The sequence below is a fragment of the Patella vulgata genome, chromosome 6, assembly GCF_932274485.2.
Source record: "Patella vulgata chromosome 6, xgPatVulg1.2, whole genome shotgun sequence".
NCBI lineage: Eukaryota > Metazoa > Mollusca > Gastropoda > Patellidae > Patella > Patella vulgata.
The window spans coordinates 59,367,324-59,392,033 of record NC_065884.2 but is presented as its reverse complement, the minus strand read 5'-3'; the positions used below and the strand labels follow the sequence as shown (position 1 = coordinate 59,392,033).

Below are 24,710 nucleotides of genomic sequence, written 5' to 3'. Positions count from 1 at the left end.
CACATTGGCATGCATGTAAAAGATCCTTTGGCAGAAGGCCGTAACGCCACTGTCCGGGCAAAATTTCTCCAACTGTATGACGTATGCCCGTCTTCATTAGCCCAGTCGGTGCAGAACAGTAGGATGTTAAACCCCATTACATTTCTTTACCATCGTGTTATATATTACAGTCATTGTCAGTTTGGATATCGATATAGTTATTGTGTTATTGACACATTTCATCTGGCACTAATAGGAAAATGTGGATATATTTCGGTTCACAAATCAACATTCAATTTATCAAGTTTTATCCGCAGTGTTGTTGACACCACCCCACCCACCCAGTTTCCACTGGTTATTCATTTGGACGCAAATCCTGTTGCGTTGGTCCCTAATTATGTCCTATTTGTTTTTAAATAACGCTTTGTCAATAAATCCATCCAATATACCTTGATATAAACCCCCAAACTTCCTTGGTCACAAGAGCGGGTACACTAAACCATAAAACTGTTTATCTGATAAAATACATTGTACATATAATAAAACATGTCCAGGATACCAGGAAGTCACATGAAATATAGGAATACAAATATTACATGACACATCTCCCATCAAAGATATGTTCCGTTGAGCATAACAAGGTCGTCTGCTGTACCTAAATTTATTTTCATCTCATGTGTGATATTTGTAATGATGGATTCTATTTAAATGCCTAATAAACCGATATTGAATAAAATAAGTTAAAGATGCCTTTCTGTTTACAATCTGTGAGATTTGATGATATATTTGGATTAAAAACATATTCAAACTAATTTATCTATCAAAAGTTTGCTTCAAGTCACTCTCAAAACGTTTTAACCGAAAGAAAACTACCCAAGAATCTATTTTTATCAGCCTTATTTATCATATGCTTTGGTTGAGGCAGAATCAATTTCCAGCATGTATTTGTCGTTAGTCGCTGTCCATTTACATAAATAGTGAAACTAAGTAAATTGTAGATTTAAGTATGATTGTGTGTTTCTACTTTCCATATATACATCAAATGTTCCTGCAACCATTAGCCTAGATCAACACAAAAGATGCATTCCTTACGTCAATCAAGGAGATAGGCTGCCTTTTAGGGATATCCTCATGTGCATGCCCCATGGGTGTTTTTCAGGGAATCTAGTATTTTTCAAGTAAGAATGGGTTTCCATTTATACCAAAATTGCCATATTTTTAGTGGAATTAACTACCCTATAAATAGTTTCATGGGAATGTATCTTTAATTATTAGTGTTGATTTGCTACTTGGTTGCCCTGTTCAAAAGCTTCTAGTTCCAATTTTAAACAAAATATCTTTCATGTGATTCAAGTGGCTCTTTATGTATTAAGACCCCAAAGAACGAAAAATTAAATTGTTTTATCCTGATGGCCTACTTAAAATCTTATATTAAACATTTTCTATTGCTTCATCAATATAATGCTTATTGCCTAGAGGCGATAGCAAAAATATAATAATAAAGAATCAAATGTAATAAAAAAAAATAAAATAATATTTTCATTTCAATAATATTGATTCGAACAGCGTGTGAAGAAAACATTCGATATGAATATTAAAAACATATACTTCCACTGCTAAAGACACCTACGTGCAAGCGAATTATTGAAATAAAATTGAACCAGATGTTAATCCCAAAATGACCTTGTTTGTGTTGAGTGGACGTCAAACCCATTTTCTCTCTAATAATAAGCGTGGATATAATATATTCTAGATCTGCACTGATACAATACTACCAGGAAACAGTACAATTTAGTTGAGTAATAGTAGAAAGCTGTCATTATGCTCTGTTTATTTCTAGAGTTAGCTTTAACAATATGGATTAATTCAACCGTTTAATTTATTGTAGATAGGCCACACCATTTTGATTCTCTGTACTTCTGGAGGAAATAAAAGGGAAATTCTAATTGTAGGCCGGTTGGGGAGGTTCGGGAATTTCTGGAGTCCACAATGGCCGATTTATATAAATATTTATTAACAGTTTCTATTCAGACTGGTTAGTCTGACATCGAAATGAGTCAGAAGTCGGAAGTCGGAAGTCATTCTTTACGACAATAATATATGAAGAAAAAAATCGAAATAGGCTAAAAATATATAAAAAATTAGTTTACTTTATTAGCCAAATCTGAACTTTTACCTTTGAAGTTATATCATTAAACATAGGCGCAGAAGCCAGGTGGGGTGGGGGGGTGAGGTTGGTGGGGCTGCAGCTTCCATTTTCGGGCAATGTATTTCCATATTTTGGGGACAAACATCAGAGAATGGGGAACATTATGTTGTTTTTTCCTTAAAATATTGTAAATTTCTATTGTTGTGTAATTGTGTAATTAATAAAAAATAATCAATCATCACAGCTTTGTGGAAAATTCGTTTAGTTAATGATTGATTCATTCTGAAAATTCAGGTTACAAAGAAAATGTTTGGGCAGATAGCCTGAGCACCCACAACTGAGATTGGCCCTCTATGCCTATATATGTCATTAAAAATATATTTTTAGCCTATTCTAATATTTTTGATCATAATAATATTTTAAATAAAGGGTAAAGTAGCTATATAAAGGGTAACGTAACATATCATGAGTTAAATCCTTTAACATGGATTAAAACCTTCACAGTATCATTGATTAATCATTGTTGATTTATATTGCTCATATTGATTAATGTTTTGGTTTTTTTTGTATTTTTTTTTTACAGTCATTTACTTGTTTTATTGTTAATAAATAACATTTTACACCATATCAAAATCTTTTAGTTGATTCTTGGATTGAGGCACATAAATAATTTTTTTCTACTTATGTACCACATATATCATTAAAGTAATAAATTGTTTATGAGCAATATTGTTTTTAATGTCATGGTTTCTCTTTCTCTAACCTTTTGCTTACAAATGACGGCATGCGCAATATTATATATTTGGCATCATACTTTGGTCATAAAGGCAAAAACTTTGGTCATAACGGCCATAACCCTACATAGCTGACAATTTAGAATGATAAATACATTTTATGCCTCCAGTTTTGAAGATCAGACTGATGTGTATTAGTTATAGTCTGGTCTTATCGATCAGCATTACTTATCTTCTAGTCTTACTGATGAGCATTAGTTATTATATTCTAGAGTCTTATGACTGGCGCGCAGTGTCACACGTTACCATTTAGGCCATGGCTGATGTCAGTAGTGTATGGCATCCAATGTCAGGGGTTGGCCATCCCTGTTTCAGAGTGAGTCTTACTGGTGGATGAGCATTAGTTGCATTTTAAAAGTCTTTTCACTAAGTTATACAAATAAGGCAGTTTTAGTAAAATATATTGAGACATAATGAAAATATAGCACAGATAAGAAATGGGTGATTGTAAATCAAGAGCCATAACTCTGGCAGTAATTATTGGAAATTGCTGAAAATCAATATACCTCTTTGTCTTATGTAAAGTCAATTGGATATATCTTCCACCTCTAAAGCATCTACAAGATATGTCAAAGTTATCAAGGGTCATAACTCTGGGAGTAATTACCGGAAATCCTTGTAAATCAATCAGCTTCTTTGTCTCATGTATCAATTCAAATTCAGTCAGATATTAACTGTAGCATCTAAGACGTCCAAAGGATTTTTCAAAGTGATCAAGAGCTATAATTCTAGCAGTAATTATCGGAAATCAATAGGCCTCTCTGTGAATAAATTTAAAGTCAAAAGTCAATCAGATATTCACTGTAGCCTCTGGAGCATCCACAAGTGGTCAAGGGCCATAACTCTGGCAGTAATTATCGGAAATAGGCTTCTTCATCTCATGACTTTAAACACTATAAATTTAAAGTCAATCAAACATTAACTTTAGTCTGTGGCCACCAGACCAATGACAATATAGGACCATGTTTCATGAAACGAATTAGAAGCAAATGTTAATCACAAATCTCCTCGCTCCCAAATAAGTATGTATATACATGGAAACAGGAAAAGGGTACGGCAACACTCCCTTAGAGAGTAATTAAATCTGGACAGGCTGATACATCTGCATGGAGACTGGATCAAAAGATGATACCGGCGGGGCGGAGTATATATATTTTATGACGACTAGTTGTTATGTCAGACTGCCTGAGTTTGGCCTAATCTTAATCCGTCCTCTTTTATAGTCCTACACATTAATTGCTTTACATCATAGACTGACCACAGAACTACATTTCCAATTATGGAATCAACATCCCCCTATAGACCAGGTTGGGGGGGTTTATCATTACCTTAATTGTTTGGTCCACCAAATATATTTCTATGTGAGATATACCTTGTCTATGAATGTGATACCAATAACCGGTCAATGATATAATAATGGTCACAGAGACAATATTACTACACATGTGGATAACATTCTGATGTACATGTACACTATCCAGACATTGGACAGACAACTGGGGTGCGAGAGCACAACAGAACAAATTAAAAGTTGAATGTATAAAAATATTGTTGTATGGTCTTCCTTTAGGCCACACCAATTTGTTTTTTTTCTGTTCTTCGGGATTCTGCTAAATAAATAGCCACTTGAATCACATGAAAGATGTTAAGCTTAAAATATCAAAAGTTAAATCAATAGGAATTTAAAAAAAGCTTTTAAATAGTGCAAAAAAGCAATTTTTAACAAGTGTTCCCAAAGAACAAAATATCAAATTGTGGTGGTCTTATTTACAATTTTATAATAAAAGTCGATTTTGAAGAGTTGCTATTTTAGATTGAAGGGAGGTAACAAGTACAGTACTATTGCCAACAGTGTTCACCTATTACATTTCTATACACTTGTGAGTCACTGGAACTATGATTCATTTTAAATCAATATTTGATTACTTTTGTTTTCTTGTCTTGTTTTTATATACAATTAATTATGTGTCTTACAGACTTCATGCTGCTTAAGGAATCTCCAGTGGTATGTCAAGAGACAATGTGTTATGTTTAAAATACAATAGAGCAAGATAAAAAAAAAAGACGAAATTACCGGTAAATCTATCAAATAAGTGATGAGCAGTTGATTTCATGACAATTAGGGGATTCTGGAAGCATGGTCCTACTGAATTTTGTTTTTCTGAAAGCTTGTTATACACATCAGAACGATTTACTTATAGAGTGAAAATATCAAAAGTAATTTGCCTATTCTATGACGATATGGCTTGCATTTGCTTCATATTATCAGCTTTATTTGGTTGAATTTATTTTTGGTGGATCCTTACTGTGGGTGTTAATATAACAAAACAACAACTTACCACTATCTATTCGTATATCTTCAACTTTGTTTTGGTTCTTTGGACACCTCTTGTGCTTTGATCTGGAGTGTTTTCTCTTCTTGACATCAGTCTCATGATTTGGACAGCTAACTGAATGTTGGTAGTCTGGCGTCACCTCATTTGGCTTAATTGCAGTTAAGAATGAACTTGCAGATATGGATCGGTTACCTCTTTTCCGTAACACCCTTTCCTTTGCCTTTGGTTTTTCCTTCACTTCTATATTAACTGGAGTGATTTTCTCTGGTTCATGTTCTGAATCAGATGTTGTCAATAGTTTATCATCAACCGAATTTAACACCTCACATCGTCTCCGCTTTCTAATTCTTATTTTGAGACTACTTTGGTTATCTGAAGTAACAAATGATTTATTGTCTCCCAATTCTTGTCTGAGTTTTCTTACCACTTTAGACATCTTCATTTTCTTCTTTGTTATCCGTTTCTTTTTTCTATCATCCAGTTGTGTATCTTCTACTTCGTCACAGGAATATATAAGAGTTTCATCACTTTGAACATCTTCTTCAGACAAATCTTGATTTCCAGTGCTACAACTAGTCTTGGTTTTCTCTACAGCTTCAAATATTGGTTCGGTATCTGGTTGGGTAAATACATGATTAATACTGTCTGATTCCATGGAGGCATTCCCAGTTTTTACTGAATTGAATTGTATTAAATGTGGAGGACTTAACCCATCCGATAATTTACAGTTCTCGGTAGTAGATCTGTTTTGTTTAGATATTGCCCCTACCAAAAACTTGGAAGAGCTGGTCAAGTTTTCTAGAGGTATTGACACATCAATATGAGGTGAATTTGGTTGTTCTGGACTGAGTTCTTCCTTGGAGCTACTAGAATCTAAATCACAGCTTACACTATCCCAAATTTCAACAGTATTTGAAAGTTCTTGACAATCAACAACAATTTCATTTTCAGACAGAACCGGCACTTGATCCAATTGGTTATCAGTGACTGAAATAGGTGTTGGTGGCATCTCCAATTGGTTATCAATGACCGAGATCGACTCGACTACTCTTTCACTTTCATCACCAGAAATAAGCGGTACTGGCATCTCTTTTTCCACAATCTGAGAAATAACTTCTTCTGGAACAGAACTGATATTTTCTTCTGGGTTATCATTTGTTTTTGCTGCTTGGAAATCACTTTCATCTTGGACAGGAGTTCCTGGAGTGTTGGGTTTAAAACTTATTTCTTGATCAGCACAATTGATCAGAGGAACATTTGTATCTATGTCTGCATGAGCTGTTTGTTGGGTTTCAGTTGTCTGTTGGATGTCAGGGGTCTGGAATTCGATTATCTCTTGGATTTCATTTGTTTGCTGGATATCAGTACCTTGGCCATTGTCTTCTAAGTTACCGGAGTCGGTTACATGAGGTATAGTGTTATTTGTGATTAGATCAATTATTGCATTTTCTTTCTCATTTACAGATATATTTGAAACATTTTGTATTTTTTGTGGTGCTGCCTCAAAGGTTTCTGATACTGTCTCCATTAACTCTGAAAATGCAGGCAAATTTAGTTGTAATTCTGGTTCATGAATGTGCTCATTATCGGTGTTTGGGGGCTTGGGAGCAGTAACTTGTAATTCCTTGGATGTTTCACAGACTTCAGTCCTACTAGCTTCATTTACTTCTTCAAAATTAACCAATACAGATTCAACTGGATTTTTATTGCTTTTTTCTACCCCAAAAGAAGTTTGGTTGATGGTTTTATTGGTCATATTTTCTGGTATTTGGGATTTAGACCTTTCTTCCACTTCCTTGTTTCCTTTCCTTTTATTCAAAGGCAGGGCAGGAGGTGCTGACTCTCTTTCTGATACAATGGGTCTAGTAATGGAGGTGACAACACACGATGTTTCAGGCGTTGTTTCCCTACATAAATCCAATGAACAATAAACAGGAATAAATTTGGTAGAAGAAGCAGAACTAAGAGAAGTTGCACTTGATATGGAAACATCAGAGGTTTTTCCAGATTTATAGAGAAAAACCGGCATGGGGATATTATTTTGCATGGTATTTTCACCAGAATGCTGAGAATAAGCCTCATTTAGCACATTTATGTCCGATTCATTAATCTGTAACAAATGTTCCACTAATTTTGAGGGGTTGTCACTAGTTATCCTCTTTTCTGAAACACTACTGATGTTCTTAGTTAAATTTGCTTTAATAGTATCAGCTTGACAATTTGCAAAAACGGAAATTGGCTTTCCAAACGAATATTCTTTGTCCATTTCATCAGGTATTAGAACTTGAACTGGTAGTTTCATACCATAACTAAGTCTTTTCTCTGGCACAGGGTTCATGATGTACAAAGGAACACCCTCATAATATTTTGCACAGGACTTGTAGTTTGTTGATGGTTGATGCCAAGTTAGTTTTGTTTTTGGTTGTGCATTAGAGCTTGGTGAGCTTGTTTCTTCATTGCAAGAACTATTGGGATCTGTGACTTCTGATGTAGAATCCAACGAACATGTGGGATTTATGGCATCACATTCTGTATCACCATTAGCAATGATGTTAATGTCATCACTATAGCTTTGTCTTAAAAGTTCTCTATCGTCCATCAGTCTCTCTACATTATTGTTGTTTGAACTTTTACTATTTTTTGGGTATTGAGCCATCACTGCAATAGGTACATCATCTGCTGTGACAAGGTTGCTTGTACTCCCAGAATTCCTCTCTGCAGTCTTGATATCTGCAGGCAACACACTGGCATCCTCTTTTTGCCTTTGTACATGTTGATCATCATTTTCAACATAAACATCTTTTTGAAAAGAATCTCCACTGGAAATGTCACTGTCTGCAGGCAATAATCCACCATCTTTCCCCTGCCTTTCTTCTATTTTCTCATCAACTACTGCATGGTTTTGATTCTCTAAACAGCTGTCTTTTTTTGATGAAGTTTCAGTGAAATTATGATTTGTGTATTTAACAGTTCCTTGAGTGCTAACATCTGTGGGCAATAATGTGGCATCTGTCTTTTGCAAATCTGCTCTTTGCTCAATGACAGCATGGTCTTTATTCTCCAAATAAACATCTTTTGGGGGGGATTTATAAGTGGAATGTTCACTGGAATTTTCTAATATTATTGGTGGACTGATAGGAGCTAAATCAGCAAATGAATGTGATGAAGTTTCTTGGAGTAACGTTTCTTTTTTCTCAGATGATGACTCTCTTTTATCTTCTTGAGTTCTCACTGGAGCTACAGGAACAGGGATCTCTTCAAGTTCCTCAATAATATTATCACTAGAAGAATTCATTGAAAGTGACCTGGTTCTACTTTTAGAATTCATTGCATCATCAGAACTCTCATTTTCTAAAAATATATCCGAAGAAGTTATAGAATGTTCAGACACAACTTTTGATTTATTGTCATTTGATTTTGAGATTTTGCCGTGTTGATTGGACAAAAAGTGCTCAAATGACTGCTGAAAAGGGCTTGATTGTTCTTTTGTATATTGAAAAGTATGTGGTTTTACATTTGGTAATTGGGTTACATCTTTATAAATATTTACCTTTATGCTTGGTACCTTAGCAAATGCCAACTCTTGGAGAGTTTTTATCTTGCTTTTGTTTGTAATTTTATTTGCTAGTTTCGTTTTCAAGTTGTCATGATTTATTTTGTCAAAAAGTTCAACATTTTCTTTAGTAAGTTGGGACCTTGTATTAGGATGAGCGTCTTCCATGATCAAATCAGCAGATTCACAATTTTGGACCTCACCCAGGTCAATGCTTGCCAGAGAAAATTCATGACTTGGGTGGCCTTCGATAGATAGCTTTTTATCAAAAGGTATTTTCATATTATTGTCTTCAAACATATTTTGGAAATATCTATTTTGATTCTCTGGTGACTGGATGTTTTTAACTGCTGTAAGAACTTCAGGGATATGATCTTCATATACTGAGTGCTTCTGTGGTGGACATTCTTGCACAGACATTCTATTTTGAGACTTTTTGTTCAGGGGATGTGTAACAGAGGAATAAAGACTCATTAGGACAGAAGCAGCTTCAACAGCAACTTGGTCTGAGCATTCATTAACTGATGCTTCCACATGTTGTTCTTTGTTCACATCATTAGCATCTTTCAGATGATCACTGGCTGGTACAGCTGAATCAGTACATTTTGCTGTAGGCAAATGGTTGATTGTTGATTTGTGGGGTTCTGTATTTTTGTTAGTGCTTTCTACACTTTCTGATAATGCCATTCGATTTTCTATGATTACTCCAGAACTTTTCTCCACAAGTGAATCCACCACATTGTCCACAGAAATGGGGTTACAGTTGATATTATCAGCGTTTTTAGTATCTGACTGGAGAGATGGCTTTTCTGCAGTCATTCCAGAAACTAAATTGGAAGGTAAGATATCAAAAGCTTTGGGATGTTTTTCAGCTAAAATTGATTCTTCCTGTATAACGGTTTTGTTATTCAATTTGTCTTCATCCAAAGCAGGAAAATCAGGAACACAACTCTTTTTAATATCTTTATTATTGTTAATGTTGAATACTGGCAGTGGGATGGCTATATCGGCAAGAATTTGTTCTGACAGTGGTTTTGGAGAAAATATGCTGTTTGTGCCATTTGATTTCTGACTTACATCATCTCTGTCTAAGATTTCCGGATCAGCACATTTAGAATTCTCTGTGTTAAAAGAAGATTCCTCACCAGATATCTCTACCTCTATCACATTGACCATCAGCATATCTAAATTTAATGGTTCATTACTTTGATTATGCAATCCTGCAATGTCTTCTTTTAACTCAAAAGTTACTGCAGTAGTTTCAACAGATTTTAGAGCTGTGGAATGCACTGACAGATCTAGAACGCTTTGCTTCTCTGAAACAAGTTTATCATTAGTAGACACAGGGGCATCTACAATAGCGACTGTATCTGGGGACTGGAATATGGAATTCTTCTGCTTTTCTGGAAGAAACAACTCTTTAGCTATCGAAGATTGTGGCGCTGGAACATCTTCACTTGGAGAATACTTTGTGTTTGATACAAATGAGTCCTTGGAGTTTGATACAGTCGAGTCCTTGGAGTTTGATACAATTGAGTCCTTGGAGTTTGATAACACTGGATTCTGTGATAGTGATGAAACTAATTCTGAAATATCTTCATTAAATACATACTGTCTATTTTCTGACAGCCCACTTAACGCTGTTTTCTTCATGAGTTCCTTTTTATTTTTTAGTGTCCTATCACTCATTTGATTTTCATTGTGCCATATTAAAACATCTTGGACTTCATTTGGATGAAGACTATTTTCATGGGAATTCTCACTATGACTCTCGCTATTTTTCTTGTCAAAAATGGGATTCTGTTCTATCTTTTCTGAAACTGGAGATTCTTTTACAGGAACTGTTTTACCGGTTAAGTTTATATCCACAAAATTGTCATTTGCAGGAAGAAAAGTTTTTTCAGTGTTTAAAGTTACACATTCTTTCTCAGAATACTTCTTGTGCCATTTTGAAATCCTGACTGGCTTCTTAATTTGACTTCCATCTTGAATAGGATTATGCCTAACTTTAATGTCTTTAATGATTACTCCATTACGTTTTGGTTTCCTATTAGTAAATGTTTCTGCGGATGAATAATGATCTATTCCTTGTTTTTCTTTTGAGTTTAATGGCATGTCTGTTTTATTTCCTTGAGTTGCTTTTTCCTGTACTGAGTTTTCCATTGTGTCCAAACTTGTTTCTGGTAATGATTTAAAATATTGGCTTTCAGTATTTCCATGGCTGCATTTGGATTCCAAGTTATAGGTATTTGGGAATACTGTAAATGAATTAGCTTGAACTATTTTTGGTGTGACTAATTTTCTTTCATATTCTGTGCAAGATATTTTTGTTCCAAGAGTCACCTCCAGAGTCTTCAACTTCACATCTCTGTTTCCCAAAGTTTCTGCAAGTTCAGAGTTATACTCTGATTTCTTTTCATCTCTTATTTGTAAAGATGCTCTCTCCTTCATTTGGGGAGAATTGATGCTCCTGGTTATTGGCAATGTCTTATTTAATGGTCTTCCACTTTCAATAGCTATTTTTCTCTTCATAGCAGTTGACCATAATGCTTTTTTACTTCTTGAGTCCAGTAGTTTTGATGACACTTTAACATGATTTCTTCTGCCTATTTTGGACTGGCTTTTATGCTTTTGTTTGTCCTCATGCTTTTGGTTATCTGTACTCACTGTATAACATGCCCTTAAACCATCACCAGTATGTTTCTCCTTGGATAATGATTTGGAAATTGGTGTTCCTTTGAATCTAGATCTTAATTTATCCAGATCAAACTTCTGATCTTGCCCTAGCATGTTTTTGTATCTTACATTATTCAATCCTCTGACCTGAACATCTTTAAAGGCCAGTGAACTACCTTCCGAATTGGTGTTACAAGCTTTTTGTAGAGTTTTTGACATTGACATCACTTTTGGATCAACAAAGAGAGACGACTCCAGAAATTTAGTTGGATTTGCTAGACGTTGCTTTGTATCATGTAGTTGTTTTTCTATGCTACTTAAGAAATTTTCCCTGTCAGACTTCCTTGTATCAAAACTTTTGGTAATTGGATTTTCAGCAACCTTCCTACTAGAAACCATCCCCTCTTTTGTAACCATAATATTTTGTTTGGGCTCAGAAGTTATGACATTTGGTACAAAAGTTCCACATTTTACAGTGACATCTGAGCTCTTTGAATCTGTGCTGCTTACAATTTGATTTATATTGGATTCTGATTCAAATTCACTTGATGTAATGTCCACTTTTTCCACGAATGAATTTTTTTCACACTTGATGTCTGATTGTGTATCGGACATACTTGTTTGAAGTTTTTTATTGGAAACTTTTTTCTGTTTAATTTTTGATATATCCTTTTCAGTCTGAGGATTTTGATCACACTTTTTGAACTCCTCATATAGCTCCTGTTTCTTCGGAATAGTTAAATTGTACTTGTTTATCTGATTTAGAGTGAGTGTCTTTAATTCCACCACAATTTTACTTTTCCAAATTTTGTCACAATCCACTTTTGATAATGGGGGGTTGACAACCACTGAATCAGCAACAGAAGTGGCTTGCAAATTAATCTTTGCAGATTTTTCTGAGGGGATTTTTTGACTTTCTGAAACCTCACAAATAGTCTTTGAAAATTCCGTTTGCTTGGATAATCTCTTTGAGGTGTCCTGTCCAAGAATTGTAGAATCTTGTTTTGATTTATCCGAACTTTCATGATAATACTGAATGTTTCGAGCCTGTGTTCTAGATTCATCCACCTTTTCTACAAATCTATTCTCACAGTCTATCATCACTTCACACTTATCCACAGAACCCCATTTTGGTTTATGTTTTGAATACTTTGATTTTAAAATGTCTTCCAAATGTTCCACATCAGGACTGGTATCAGATTTATTTTTTTTAATATTTTTAGCATATTTCTGAATATAATTGGGAAACTGTCTCGCTGGATCTCCCTTTGGATTTGTTTTTTGTTTCATATCAACATTTTTATCTTGATCTTTTGTCATGGATTTCCAGGAAGCATAAGACCTTGGATATGTTGTCACAGTTCCTTTAGTGTTTGATACCTTAAAGACAGGATTATTATCATGTTTATTTCTTAATGGAAAATCAGCAGCACTTTGAGCACCATAACCTTGAAAACTGGAAGAAGTTTTCTGGACATCTTTGGACCTGTCCTGGTAATGTAGGGTACCTATAGTGAGTCTTGGATCTGAACGTCTGGCAGATTTGCTGTCCTTTTTATCAAAATCATCCTGTCTAATTCTGTCCTTATAACGATCCCGGTTACCATGAAGAGACATCATTGTGCTCCAATTGTCAAGTGGTCCAACGCTCTTGGACACAGATACATTTGTTTCCTTGGGTCTTTGCTCTTTGGGTAGCTCTTTACTTCCATAGAGATTTCCAGATGGGTTGATATTCCTACTGTACAAAACTGAACTCTTGTATGGATTTGAAGTTTTGGTTTCTGGTGCTGATATTTCGAACGTCTTAATAGCTGTCTTCGACGGCACTGTTTTTTTAGCAAACGATTCTGTTTTGTGATAAGCATGCTCGTTCCATTGATCAGATTGTTGTGGCCCTGGTTTATCTTTGCTGGTGATATAAGCTGGCTGGATTCCGGGCAATTCGTTCCAACAATGGTACATAGCCGGATTACTACCGATACAATACTGGTTATCATGCATCTTCTTCTCTTCATGTTATAGCGTGGTCCAGCAATGCAGCCATAGGTCATAGATCAAACTTCAGTCGATAACCTGGAATGTATAAAAAAAGGCATGGTAAGTAAGTTATACAATAAAATGTCAACATAATATTTACTTTGGAAAATGATCCAATACTGGGATTTCACAATCACATTCAGAGTTTTTATCTTTCTTAGTGTAGCAAGAAAACGATGCTAGAATATTACACAGTAATTTCCTTCTCTTACAAGATAAGCAAAAACCCTGTGTCAGTGACCTAGGAAACCAAACAAATAATACACATATATATATCTGATCCACATAAAATGAATCATAATCCCTCCTAAATCAGTATTCAATACAAAACATAACCTCTCCTAAATCAGTATTCAAACGAAACATAATCCCCCCTAAATCAGTATTCAAAACGCTACATAATCCCTCCTAAATCAGTATTCCGCTTGCCATTGTTGCTATAGTTCAAAAGTAGATATTGAACAGTCAGTGAATAGATTTGACTGTTTCAAGATGCAGCGTAGATCATTTATCATTGTAGCAACGGTACTTGACAACAGAGACTAAGTCTCAGTCTCAATTATCCATTTTATCATTAAATTTTTAAATCTGGAAGGTGTTCAAATTCATTAAAATCTCGGCCATCCGATAGTCTAGAAAGCTGATTAAAGGCTTGTCATTTTATGTGAATAAATGTCTAAATAATAATTTTTGTAAGATCTGAAGCCAGAATAGGCAGATTTAGCTCTTACACAATGCATCTTTAAGTGTAAATGTTAGACAATGTGTAGTACAAGTCTCATTAAAAATAAATCTATACATGACATTAAAGTTATTCAGTAATTACATACACCAAATAGCACAGATTTAAATTGTTTATAATAAATAACAATATTGGTAGGTGCGGTCACGCTAATTGGGTCGAACTTTTAGTTTAATCTTTAATTAACAAATATTATCATAATTATAGTATTATAAATGTATAGATAGATATCATCCATTGTTTTGGCCAATTAAACCAATTTAATTTTCTGTTCTTCAGGGTCTTGAGAAATAAATAGCCAATTTCGTTTCATTTTTTATACTTTCGATGGCCTCTACTACATGAAGATTTGACCAGTTGTAGTGGGAGGTCGTGTCAGGGGTCATACTAGCGGCTTTGGACCCTATGATGTCAGGCATTTGATTAACCAATCAGTGTTGATGCTTCTAGTAGGATACCCATAGATCTGTGTGTCACACACCAAGAACTCACTGCAACAGACCATTTGATTGGCTAATCCCTTACATCAACCAGAACACAGGTCACATAACAACTCTTCCAGATCCTAGTGTAGTAAAGACAAGTAAAAAAAGAAATTCTGAACTATGAAAAATGAAAGGAAATAGAATCTGTGTTTTAATCAGAATGATTAAATCATGTGTGAATCCTTTGAACAATGCATCCAAGTGCTTTTCGATTTTAAAAAAGTATTTTCCCGAAGAAATAAGAAGGAAAACTTTTGCAGCTGGTCCCATAGAACAAAAACTCAAATTGGTGTGGTCTAAGTGCCTAATTTAGCTATGTAAGGTGTTAATTGGATCAGCTACAGGTAATTTCATCTAGGTTAACAAAAATAAACACAAAACTCATTTCAAAATTGTTTCTGAAATGAAATGAAATGAAATGGGGTTTAATGTCTTACTATGAGGGAAATTTTGCCAAGACAGCAGTGCTACGCCCTACTCCTATATCAAATTCCAACTGCCAGGGGTTCTTTTACGAGGAAGCCAATGTGAACACGGGACCTTGGTTTTTGTTCCCATCAGAATGACTATACACTCTCCTGCATCAATGATAAAGGAGGAGAAACACGCTGGAAAATTATGATGAACTTTCACAGGATGGAATACGGGACCTCCAGGTAATTAACTAGCCAACATCTTACTTACTGAGCCAGTGCAGCTCTTCTATACATGTATATGCACCTAAATGAGTAGAAATATTATTTCAGAGCTTCTGATTTCATGTTCTATTAGCATTCTTCTGGCACATTGCAGTGTCAAAGTTTGGTCGGAAGACAAACCCACTTGTTTTCTCTCTCTTAATGTTAGTACTGACAATAATTTGGCTCTTGCCAAGAGGTTATATTACAATATAAAAGCTCTGAGACTGATCACGACATACTACATAACCCGAGGAACAGAAAAATAAAGAGAATAGAGGTCACAAAATGAATCAAACTTACTAAGAATTAGAACTAGCCACAACTCTATATAGCTACTGACCACAATATACGTAAATTATCCACAAGAATTGTGATCTCAGATCAAAGTTGGTAAGATGCAAACTCTCACAGTTGGTAAGAGGCAAACTCTCACAGTTGGTAAGAAGCAAACTCATACACAACATACTCATAGACAATGAAATTATGTGTCACTTTATTCTATCAAATATTAATGGTGTGGACCTTCAAGGCAGAGTGTCTGTCAGGAAATCCTGATTAAACTGTGTTTATGACTAAGTTAAGATTACATATACCAGTATAAAATATATCAGTTTGGATTCAGGATGCAAATCCACTATAAACAAGTGACTGATGCCCGCAACATAAGAGGAGAAATAGGAAACAGGAAGCAAAGTTTAATAATTGTTACTATCACCATGTGACACAAATGTCAGCATATAACAAAGATCAAACAGATACAATGTAATATGTAATTAAATTCAGAAACAGATAGTCATGTATTATGTACTCAAAATTACATCCCATTTCATTCTTTTCTGACATGCAAATTATATAGAGGTTGATGATGAAATAAAATTGGATTTAACATCTTAATTTTCTGCAAAGACTGGGGTGTGGAGGAAATTTTGCCCAGACAGAGGCACTATACGGCCTACTCTTATATCAAAATTTAAACTCTCAAGGGTTCTATTAACGTGAATGCCATATATGTATACGGAACCTTGGTTTATCGTAACTGAATGACTATATGCTACAGTTGAAGATTAACAAGTAAAATAGAATAGATAATCAATACAAATGTCAGAAGATTGGAGGGTAGGCAGACCGTCTTAATGGTCACTATCTTCCTCAAAATCAAATGTCGATGCAAAACAATAATAAGATAACAGTTGTGGGTGTTTTGAATGAATTGTATGAAATGGAGTTTAACGTCCTACTGTTCAGTACCAACTGGGCTGCTGGGTGTTTTGAAAGATTTATCCACATGTTTATAGTATATTGTTTACTAATCATCTGATTCTCTGACCAGTTTATAAATAAGATAACATTTAGATATATTAAGGAGTGTTAATTGACCTCCGGCTACTTCATAAAGATATTAAATGTGATAAACTGTACATTCTGCACAAAATCATTTGGAGGTAAATTTAGATTTTACATCTACTAAAAAATTCAAAAAACGTGTTATTTACTCAAAAATTACTCATAAAACATAATCGTTCTAGCACAGTGGTTTAACTGAAGAAAAAGTGACTTGTATGCTAACATTGAATATGAACAGTTTTAGATACATTTTATTTTTAACAATTTATGGGATAGAGGATACATAAAACCTACATAATCATTGAATCTAGAAGTAATTAATCATAAAACATTCCCTGTGGAATTTTTTTTTCTTTCTTTTTTTGCAGTTATAAATATGAGTGTTTTCCCATAACAGAAAGAGAGTAATTGGGATTAACGTGCACTCAACACAAACTAGGTCATTTTGGGACTAAAGCATGGTTCGATTTTATTTCAATAATTCGCTTGCGCATAGGTGTCTTTAGCAGTGGGAGGAAGCCGGAGGATCCTACTCCTTGTCGAAACCACGCCAGTTGACTCAATGACAGACCTTATGATACAACATGCACTAACCATTCAGCCATCTATCCCCCCCCCCCTTACACCCTCAGTGACAGGTTCTGTGTTCTAAAGCATACATGACGGAGCAGTTGGCCACCTAATCCTGTCCCTTTGCCTCCAGTACAAATTCTTGGGATGGGTATGTTATAAGACAGCTGTTGCTATACGGAACAATAAAACTGTAATAATGCTATTTTAATATTGGCTATAAAATAAACAATGGATGCAAATGGGGTTGATTGTCTCGTCATCAGGAAAATATTGAAAAGCTTTTGTGTAAATTGCTTTTCATCTTTTGTGTAATTTATATTCCATCATCCACATACAATACATCCTATCATTCATATAAGCTATACTCCATTATTCAAGTAATTTATATTCCATAATTCATATAATCTATATTCCATCTCTCATATATTCCATCATTCATGTAATTTCTATTCCATATTTCACATAATTCATATGCCATATAATTTATATTCCATTACTCATAACCCATTATTCATGTAATTTATATTCCATCATTCATGTAATTTATATTCTATCTTTCATCTAATTTATATTCCATCATTCATGTAATTTGTATTCCATTACTTTTGTTGATTATATTCTGCCATTCATTTACTTCATATTCTATCTTTTATCTCATTCATATTCCATTACTTTTGTTGGTTATATTCCATCATTCATGTTGATTATACTTACATTTAGTATGGGTTTTTTTATATTCAAACATCTATGTACATTATGGCAGATCATTCAAGTAGAATATAATCTATGATTCATGTACATTACATGAATCCTGTAGATTTTATTACATTATTCATATTGAGTGTACTACATCGATCATGTAGATTATGCTATAATATTTACAATGATTATACTATATCACCACATTCATTATATTACATGAATCGTGCAGATCTTATTACATTATTCACATTAAGTATAATACATCAATCATGTAGAAGATTATTTACATTGAGTATAAGACATCATCGACATTGATTAGAAGCACATTATCAACATTCAACAATTAAATGGAAACACTTTTAATTGGCTACTATTTTAACTATCCAAGCTTGACAATTTTTATTATATGTCATCTTGATCTAACTGCTTCACTAACGTGAACTAATTCATTCACTCATGTGACTAAAATATGATCAAAATTTGGGTAATAAGACACCAAACAAACCCTAACATCAGTGTAACTGTAACCCTATCTTTTAAAACCATATAATTGTATACAGTGTGCATATCAATAGCCCACCTAAATTAATGTGTCTGTAATGCATCTAACAAAAGAATCAAACTTAACTGTACAACAGAGATATAATTGTATTTTATACTTGGATTCAATATATATTAACTACTACTCCCTAAAGCGTCTTATGGAGTCAAATGAACAGCTGCAAACTATTTAAGAAGTCACATGAACAGCTGCAAACTATTTAAGGAGTTGTGTGAACTATTTAAGGAGCTGTGTGAACAGCTGCAAACTATTTAAGGAGTTATATGAACAGCTGCGAACTGTTAAAGATGCCATGCCAACAGGTGTGAACTATTTAAGATATCATGTGAACTGCTGTGAACTACCAGTATTTAAGGGCCAACACCTTCATTGTATGGCATCTAAACACTAAACTACATAGGGGATTTATACCAAACTGGCAGGATAGTGGAGTAAGGGAGAGTCACGATCAGACGGACTCGGCATCTAAACACTATTCCGGCAAAAAATAGACATCGAACCTACAGAGTGGGATAGGGGAGTAAGGGGAGGTCACGATAAGACGGACTCAAGACCTAAACACTATTCCGCAAAAGAAACAGATACCAAACCCATAGAGTGGGATTGTGGAGTAAGGGGAGGTCACGATAAGACGGGCCTGGTACCTAAACACTTATCCCACAATGAAGACATCTACCAATCCAGAAGCAGAAGAAAACATCTACCAAACGATATGTTTTTTACTAAATAAAGGGAAGAACTTCCCACAAAACCCAATCCATGGCCTAAGGCCGAAAATGGAAAGATTGCAAAATCATATTCTAAAAACAGGAACCAGCTTTGGCTCTCCTATTTCTAGTCTGCGATATCACTTATGTGGAAGCAGACGTTAAAACACCAGGATACTACTACTACCACTGTATGGCCTCAAGACTCCAGTATGGGACCAGATCCTGAGAAAGGAAGACATTCTAAATATGTAAAAACAGATGAAATCAACTTTTATTCAAATTAAATATTAACACATTAAACCATAGTTCCACCTTCAAACAGCGTGTGGGACTACAGGACAACTTGTGCAATGATGAACAGTGATAATATCAAATTAACAAAAAATTCATATTAATTTCACTTTTTCATCGGATGCCACCAATAAATTGATACCCATGGTTGTTTAGGCTCTAATTTCTGTAATAAAATAAATTGTGTTTATATATTCAAATGTAAATATTCTGAAGCTGAACGTTTATTATACAAAGTCACTCATTTGTTTAACAACTTCAAACTGGAAGGAATCTATTTTATCATATTCAGTATCTAGGGCAGTCACTTTTTGAGTGCCACAATTTTATTTATTAGTTCAGATGGATAAATCTTGTCTCTGTGTATGTAGTTAAAATTACCATCATCAATGAATACCATAGCTGTTAATTTTTAGAAATGTATTGTTAAGACAGTGTGTAACAGGAACTAGTTTTAGGCATTTGTTCATAGAAGTCAAGTTTATGATTTTCCTTCCTGTCCATAAAAATAGATAGACCTTTAATTACAAGCAATTACAAACCATTTATTTCTATACATGTATATCCATCCTGTTTATGCAACCATACCATATATAACATAGTGGCTATTTCTTAAAATTAAATTGTAATAATTCAAAATATTTTAAACAAACTTTCATCTTAAAGGGCGTTGGTTCTATTTTTGGAACCTTGAAATAGACCAAAAATGGTTCTAAAAGCAATATTTATGTAATATGAATGTATTATAAGTGATTCATATTATTCAATTTTTGAGAAAAAAAATATTGTAATTTCTAATCAATTTTGTTTGGTGAAATACCTGAACAGTTCAAATTGAACGACACATTTAAGCATGCTTAGTGCATTTTACACGTTTTTTACTTTTTTGTTCCAACTGGGTTAAGGAAAACGGGCATACACCACACAGTGTGCTATGAGGGAAATTTTTCCCAGCAGCGGCAGTACAGCCTACTCTTATTTCGCATTCCAAATGTGTAGGATTCACAGGACCATGTTTTTTTGTACCATCTGAACGACTATTCTTTGTCCCTTGTCAGACCATATGTCCTACAACACAGATTAGCGGGAACCCCACCAGAAATAAATATTGCTAAATGTGCATTCAAACGACTTGGTCATTTTGGAATACACATATGATATGCTTTAAGTTATATCGTCTGGTATACAATCCTGCTCTATGTATATACGATCATGGAATGAAGCCAGAACACTACTGAAGACAAACTTAAAATCTACAGGTAACTAGGCCACACATCATAGAATTAGCTTCTGCCTAACACAAATTCAATAAATAAAACATATATTTGAAAATTTATGAAGCTTTAAATTAAATATCAATAGACATTATGAACGTGTCTGTTTATAATCAATTTGATCGAAATTAGTTCAAAAGGAAAGCAATAAAGATGAAACAACCACATATGTTTCAACACCGGGAAATCTCAATGACATTTTAACCAGCTGTGCTTTCTACAATAGTCTATTATGTTTGCATAATTTTTACAAAAAAATCAATAGGTCTAAGTGATTTATTATAACTATAGAACACAGACATTATAACAATTTAAGACTATTATGAGGAATTCAATTTAAAAAGTTGAAAGGCAATAAAATATATGTTCATAGCAACTAAATTTTATGAAAAGCCCATAAAAGCTCAATTCTTCGTATGACCTCTGATGCGACCTATCACTACAACCGGTCAGATCTTCATGTAGTGTAGGCCATCGAAAGTATAAAAAAAACGAAACGAAATATAGATCTGTATTTTAATCAGATTGTGCAAGATATAAATATTTAACAATAAAATGGATAATCAAGACAGGCGCGATTTTCAAGTATCGTTGCTACGATAATAAACGATCTACCACACATATTCAGTCATAACTTCACTCTTTACCTAAATCTTACATAATGCAACTTTAAGCGCAAAAAATGGTTAAAAAATGATGTGAAAACCTAAAATGAAATACAGAATTCAATATTACACCTCACAATATACCTTGAACCATTATTAGAAATAACTTAATGTGTAAATGACAATTGATAATAGTAGGCTACAGAAATGACAAATGGTAATAGTAGGCTACACATATATTATATATCACAGCCCAATTACAAATTGAATGTAAATATAGAATGACTGATTTATTCATGATAGCACTGACAATACGCTGCCTATAGAATAACTACAGACAAAGAACTAACAATCACACCATACCTGGTGTACAATTCTAATATTGTTATTTTATTGATGGGTTTTAGAATTTAATCATTGATTTTTATCCCCATTGTTCTCATGAAACTATTCTTATTTTCAGATTGTTATAAAATACAGCCATAAATTATGAATTAGAGTATCGGTAGTTTATGACTTCTTTTGTTTGTAATTATTTCATCTTCTTATTAAAATCTGTTGTGTCCGCTCATGTAGAGGATACAAACATAAATTATACCTAAAGATCTATATCACAATATAGGCATAATATGTGACCCCTTGATACCAAATTGAGTCGGAAGTCGCAAAACTTTTACAATATGAACAAAGATAGGTTGCCAGGCATCAAAACATATGCCTACAGCACCAATCTGATTGAAATACAGATCTACATTTCGATTCATTTTTTTTTTATACTTTCGATGGCCTACACTACATGAAGATATGATCGGTTGTAGCGATAGGTCGCGTCACAGGTCATACGAGTGGCTTTTGACACTATGTTGTCAGACATTTGATTAACCAATCAGCATTGGTGTTACTAGTGGATTACCCACAGTTCCTTGCAAAACACGCCTAAAGCTCACCGTAACAGATCGTTTCATTAGTTAATCTCTCACACTATAAAAACGAAACGAAATAGCATCTGTGTTTTAATCAGATTTCCACAGCCTTGTCGCATATCCATTCTTTTGTAGGTAATAGGGGCTTTTATAAGACACATTTCATACAGATTACATTATAATTTTCATTGTTTGAGGGTTTACAAGGTTTTACAAAATGAAACAAGGGCCTTAACTTTGGAAGTAACTAACAGAAATTGTTGAAATTCAATAGGCTTATTTGTTTGACTAATTCAAATGATGCATATAAATGTCATACAGATCGGATGGTAACTTTTGTCGTTCCAACATTCACAAGGTTCAACAAAGTGAAACATGGGCCATAACTCTAGCAGTAATTACCAAAAATTGCTGAAATTCAATAGGTTTATTTGTTTCACTAATTTAAATGATGCATATAAATTTCATATAGATTGGATGATAACTTTTGTCGTTAGAGCCTTCACAAGGTCAAACAAAGTGAAACAAGGGCCATAACTCTAGACATAAAAACAGAAATTGCTGAAATTCAATAGGCATATAGGCATCTTCATTTTACTAATTTAAATGATGCATATAAATTTAGTACAGATCAGATTATAACTTTTGTCGCTAAAGTGTTCACATGGTTCAACAAAGTGAAACAAGGGCCATAACTCTAGATGTTATTAACGGAAATTGCTGAAATTCAATAAGCGTCTTTGTTTCACTAATCTAAATGATGCTTATAAATTTCATCCGGTCGGATGATAACTTTTGTTGTTTAGAGTCTTCACAAGGTGCAACAAAAGGAACAAGGGCCATAACTCCAGAAGAAATTAAAAGTAATTATTGAAACTAAATGGGCTTTTTTTTCATCTCACCAATGTAAGCAACATATATCAATTTCATAACAATCAGATGATAACAATCTGTAGAGAGTTCACAAAAAATTGTTGATGATGGAAGGACGGACGGATGGGGACGATGGCAATATACGACTACATTCCCATGTGGGCTTATAAAAATGTTAAAATATAGGCTAAAATATCTTTTTAATAATATAACACAAAAGGTAATATTTGACAATTAAAACAAATAATAATTTTTAAATTTTATTTTAGCCTATTTCAATATTTTTGTTCATATTGTTAACAATGTCTTGCGATTGTCAACTCATCTTGCTGTCACATGTCGCATATAATCGAAGTGAATTTATTATTGAAAATTATCTAGCTACTGTAGGTCTAATATACACTAACAGAAAAACAGAACTACACAGACAATTTTAAACCAGGGCCAAGATAAACTTGAATGTCAACATACATACCAATATGGACAATGGCAGACCTCAGTTGTTTGCCCCATCCAAATGACTAGGCAGCCTCGAATAGTGTAGATTTATCGGTCTCCATACTTACAGTCAATAAGACACACATGCAATTGTCCTATACACATTGAAACCAAGCACACAAGAAAATTTGCCAAGTTGACCTTGTATTAAATTATTCGAGAATATTCTCATGCTTTTTAAGGTTCAGGAAACAATATAAGTTGAAAACTATCTTTTACAATATGTGTTATATTATGTATATGTTATTGTCAAAATACTGCATAATAGAGACATACAATACTACGAGCATTCAATGGATGACTTAACATTTATAATAGCTTTTGACCAACATAATACAATCTCCAAAGACGGGTTTTTTTTCTAGGCTATTGATAACAACTCCTTTGCGCAAAAAGTGGAGTGAATAAAGTATCTTTAGGAGAAGCCTAATCCAAATTCAATTATATATTTGAAGCAAACGTATCAAAAACATTTCACCAAGACACCAATCCTATTTTTACCATTAGCATAATATTACTGAAATCCATATTACTAAAATAAACAGCATGGGGGGGGGGGGGGGGGTCTAGGCCCCTGGGGATTAAGAAATGGCATTTACAGCATCTTTTTTTTCTTAAAATTTTTTGTGGGCTGGTTGTCACTACAAAACTTCAGTGGAGATTTGGAATATTTCATACCAAATCTAAACATAATCATAATTTAGTGTACAAAGTATTGTATGCATACCTCATTTTGTAATCCCAATATTGCATGTAGCAACCAAGCCCACAATTTTGTAATCTTAAATAACAGGCCTACAAAGTCCATGATATAAAACTTGCTTTCAATAACCATGTGTAGGCCTTCACCTTGAACATGATAGCATCTATCTTAATCGGGGTATATCAAATAACATTTGACGTGACAACAGGCCTATTTCT

General features: G+C 34.0%; 1 protein-coding gene across 1 annotated transcript in view; it reads right to left on the bottom strand.

Moving 5' to 3' along the window:
* The window catches only part of LOC126823740 (uncharacterized), a 42,702-nt gene extending 32,699 nt beyond the window's left edge, over positions 1-10,003 (bottom strand). The window contains exon 1 of the mRNA XM_050552707.2: positions 5,262-10,003. Within this exon, the coding sequence (XP_050408664.2) occupies positions 5,262-9,993 (4,732 nt within the window). The 5' untranslated portion in view covers positions 9,994-10,003. The remainder of the gene's footprint in view (positions 1-5,261) is intronic.
* Positions 10,004-24,710: the final 14,707 nt, after the last annotated feature.